The sequence below is a fragment of the Tupaia chinensis genome, unplaced genomic scaffold, assembly GCF_000334495.1.
Source record: "Tupaia chinensis unplaced genomic scaffold, TupChi_1.0 Scaffold000131_1, whole genome shotgun sequence".
NCBI classification, from domain to species: Eukaryota; Metazoa; Chordata; class Mammalia; order Scandentia; family Tupaiidae; genus Tupaia; species Tupaia belangeri.
The window spans coordinates 1,141,011-1,145,246 of record NW_006159600.1 but is presented as its reverse complement, the minus strand read 5'-3'; the positions used below and the strand labels follow the sequence as shown (position 1 = coordinate 1,145,246).

Below are 4,236 nucleotides of genomic sequence, written 5' to 3'. Positions count from 1 at the left end.
AAACAAGATGTTTTGCCATAAAAATACACACAAAGTATATAAATATGTCACATGATACAGAGAAACAAGTCTTGTGAACTTCACACTTACAGGAATTCATAGTCGTCCCTGAAGGAAATGTGTTCCAGTCAAACTCCTCATCTCAATCAGCAAAATCGAGATACTCTTCAAGTCTCCATGCTTCCCCTCAATCCACTCATTTCTTTCTACTGAAAACTCTTGTCTATTTCTCTACCCTGCACATTCTCAACTCCTCCTGTCCTTGCAATGAAGCCACATCCCGGATACCGTCTGAACTGGAAATGTTTCAATTTATGATCAACTCTGGGGCACTCAGCACAAGTTCTGCGGTGGTAGATGCGTGTGTATCACATGACACGCCATCACCTGTTCCCATAGGCCTGGTGTTACCCAGCCTTCCTGGGAAATACACGGGGAAGCTACAGTAGTGACGCAGCCCGCGGCCTGGCAGGGAGAGTTCAGGGCTCTTCAATGGACAGGCACACTTGAATGGCTTTGTCCCTGCTCGGGTGTGATTTTCCAGGGCGGGTCTGGGACTTAGATGCAGTCACTCATGGAGAAGCCAGCGTCTTAACCGTCACCACCTGCTGGCCCCTCAGCTTATACCGCCCTTTCCAAGGACTTCTAGAAGCTGAACTCTTCAGACGAGGTGGGGCAAACGGTTATCCAAATAACGAAGAGAGGCCAACGTGTCTGGGGTCACCATGCCACGTTCCCAGAAAAGATTCATTGCATGCTGATCAGAAGAGCCTTCAGGAATGGAGGAGAAGGGATTGCGGTGTGGCCATCCCCCCGGGGGTGGGGGGGGCGGTGATTTCTCGCTCTCTGTCTCTGTCTCTCTCTGTCTTTCTGGCGAGTGCACATGCCCTTTAGCAAAATCCTCTCCAAAAAACAAACAAAGGAATAAGTAGAGCCTTCGCGACTCTCTCAGCGTGAGCGTGGAGGCCAGTAAAGAAAGAGAACTCTGCTGCACCCTTCAGCTCTGGCGTGCTCAGCCGTTCCCTTCAAGGATCTTTACTCTCCACCGTCCTCTTCATCTTCACAGGCGGCTCCCTCCTCCTCCTCCTCCTCCTCCTCCTCCTCCTCACCTTCATCACTGCTTGGCCATGATTTCTTTTCAGTCCTTTCAAAACACCTCCATCTCCGCCTCCGCCTCCGCCCCTGCCCCTGCCCCAGACCCCGGCTCCGACTACAGACGTTCCTCCTTCATCCAGGCACGGGGAAGGTCGGCACCGTGAGTACGTCTAACACACGGCGTGGGACAGCTCTCCGCTCGTCGTGTGGCTTTCGAAAACCTTTCCTCAGCGTTTTGTTGCTTTACTGTAGACATCTTCCATCGCCTTGGTTAAGTGCAATACTGGGACTTCGACGGTTATTTGTTTATAACTACTGTAAGGTAAGCTGTTGTCTCGATTTCTCGGTGAGTAATTTCTTGTTTGTGTATGGACATGCTACTGTTTGAGGGCCAGCAGGTAATGCGGAAGGTAAGGAGGCTGAGTCCCCATGGCCAACATCAGGGACATGAGAGTCACCTGGGCCCCTGTGCATACATGCCCAAAGTCTGGAGGGTGGAGGAGAAGAGATTGTGTAGCGTGGCCATGCCCCTGCGAGCAGTTTTCCACCTCTCTCCCTCTCTCTCCCTCTCTCCCTCCCTCTCCCTCAACCACTCCTGTGGGAAGCTGCGAACCAGCGAGTCTGCCGAGGTTTCTCAGAGAGCAAACAATTACCATGATTGGTTCCCTTCCAAAAACCTGACCTTCGAAACCTTGCTCTGATTGGCCACTAGAATCCCTCAAATTTGCATATCTGGCACCTCATGATTGGTCCAAAAGCAACCAATCAACTTCTACTTTTCTGATACGGGTGCTGCTCGTTTCCGTTTTTTGTGTCGTTCTGTTGGCCCGGTTGCTCCCGCCAGGACTCTCAGTGCCATGCTGAGCCCTGCTGGTGAGTGTGTGAGTTTATAGACAAGGAGTCACCATCCCTCTACCTTTGAAATGGACGGGGTCTAAAGACACGTCGTCACACCCGGAGTGCTCGCGTCTGCCTGGGCGTGTGTGAGCTCAGAGGAGCGACGCGGGAACCAAGGCCGTGCAGGGAAGGACAAGCAGAACTGGGAAGACAGAACGACTCGGGGCAGGGCCCAGAGAGGAGGGCGCGGGTGCTGAGGGAAAAGGAAGTTCCTAGAGAAAAGTTCGGTAGAAATGAAGCCCACGATGCAGGCCAGAAGTCACGCCCTGCCCGTCCGTCCCTGTGCCCTCTCCACGCTCTGGGCCCCAGGGCAGCTCAGCCTGCAGGCAGATGTCACTCGCGCCCTGGGCCCTCAGCCGTCCGAGCAGTGTGACCTGCACCCTGAGCTCCCCAGACTGGCTGAAGCTGGTCGTGCTGAGGACCGCAGGCTGGGCTGATGGGCGGAGGAAGGGGTGAGGGGACCCTGGAGGTATGAGGGAAGAGCAGCCCTCGGTCACCCTCACCTGGAGAGCCTGGTTCAGGAGGCCCCAGGTGTATTTCAGCCACGTCCTGGCCCTCAGCGAGATGAGGACGGATCCGGCAGGCAGTGACTGGGAGTCAGGTGACCTCAACCTCAGTGTGGAACGTCTGCAGAGAGCCTGGGGTCCGAGGGGGTCCCAGCCCTGAGGAAACCAGAGCCAGGCCCCTGGGAGGGCCAGTTCCCCTTCCTGGGGCTCATGATGTGACAGCCCCATGACGTGGAGGGCCCAGCCTCCGAGTGCCCACACCCTGCGCGTCTGTCTGTCCTGCCTGCACCCAGGTCTCCTCCATCTGCACAGCCGGGACCAGTGGGGGAGACGCCATGACCCCCACCCTCATGGCCCTACTCTGCCTTGGTGAGATGGAGGAGGGGCGGGGGAGATCCTGTTCTGGGAGGGCCCCCACCCCACCGGGCCCTGCTCCACCAGGAGCCCCAGGCTCAGGGGAGGCAGGACCTGCTCAGCTCCAGGGCAAACCTCTCACAGGGTCTCTCTTCCAGGGCTGGGTCTGGGCCTCACCCGAGGGCAGGCAGGTGAGTCTGTGCCGGGGTCCCAGGTCCCTCCTCTTGGGGACAAGGGGCCACCCCTGGGCAGCTGGGGATGGACACAGCAGTTCTGGGCTGAGAGGGGGCACATCTGGAGGGCCCTGGACTGGGAGCTGGGATCTGAGGGGGGTGTCCTGGGACCAGCCTCTCATTTCCCTCCAGGGACCCTCCCCAAAGCCACCATCTGGGCTGAGCCAGGCTCTGTGGTCACCCTGGGGAGACCCGTGACCATCTGGTGTCAGGGGAGCCTGGAGGCCCAGGAGTACCGTTTGGATAAAGAGGGAATCTCAGAGCCCTGGGACACACAGAAACCTCTGGAGCCCAGGGGACAGAGAACTCTGGAGCCCAGGGACAAGGACAAGTTCCACATCCCATCGATGACACTGGACTACGCAGGGCGATATGAGTGTTACTATTATGCCGGTTCTGGCTGGTCAGAGCACAGTGACCCCCTGGAGCTGGTGGTGACAGGTGAGAGGACACCCGGGCCCCAGCCCCAGGCTCTGCCCTCAGGGAGAGGGTCTGCTCTCAGGGTCCCCCCTCGCACAGCCCAGCCCTGGGTGACGTAGGAGGTGGGAGCCATTAACACGCTGCTCTCTTCTCTCCAGGAGTCTACAGCCAACCAGACCTCTCAGCCCTGCCCAGCCCTGTGGTGACCTCAGGAGGGAACGTGACCCTCCGGTGTGGCTCAGGGCTGGGGTTCGGCACCTTCACTCTGATTCAGGAAGGAGAACGCAGGCTCTCCTGGACCCTGCACTCACATGGACCCGCCTCCGGGCTGTTCCAGGCCCTGTTCCCCGTGGGCCCCGTGACCCCAGGCCGCAGGTGGACGTTCAGGTGCTACGGCTCCTTCAGGAACAGCCCCCAGGTGTGGTCAGAGCCCAGCGAGCCCCTGGAGCTCCTGGTCCCAGGTGAGGGGGTCCTGTCCTCGTCTCAGACAATGTGGGGAGCAGACAGGCCCAGGGTGGCCTCAGGAGAGAACGAGACCCTGCTGTGCTGATCACGGAGCCCGACACTGGGCCAGAGACGCAGAGTGTGGGAGACAGTGAGCCCTGCAGGGCCCAGTGGGGGGGTGCTGATTGGAGGAAGCGGCCCCTGCACTTCACGCCCGCCTGTCCCCAGGTGTGTCCAAGGAGCCCTCCCTCCTGGCCCTGCAGGGCCCTGTCCTGGCCCCTGGACCG

General features: G+C 58.8%; 1 protein-coding gene across 1 annotated transcript in view; it reads left to right on the top strand.

Moving 5' to 3' along the window:
* The window catches only part of LOC102500528 (alpha-1B-glycoprotein-like), a 26,241-nt gene that overhangs the window by 19,628 nt on the left and 2,377 nt on the right, over positions 1-4,236 (top strand). Inside the window, 9 exon segments of the mRNA XM_027770403.1 lie at positions 1,198-1,255; positions 1,940-1,968; positions 2,302-2,415; positions 2,626-2,817; positions 2,820-2,867; positions 3,011-3,043; positions 3,218-3,526; positions 3,664-3,966; positions 4,178-4,231. Of these exon segments, the coding sequence (XP_027626204.1) occupies positions 1,198-1,255; positions 1,940-1,968; positions 2,302-2,415; positions 2,626-2,817; positions 2,820-2,867; positions 3,011-3,043; positions 3,218-3,526; positions 3,664-3,966; positions 4,178-4,231 (1,140 nt within the window).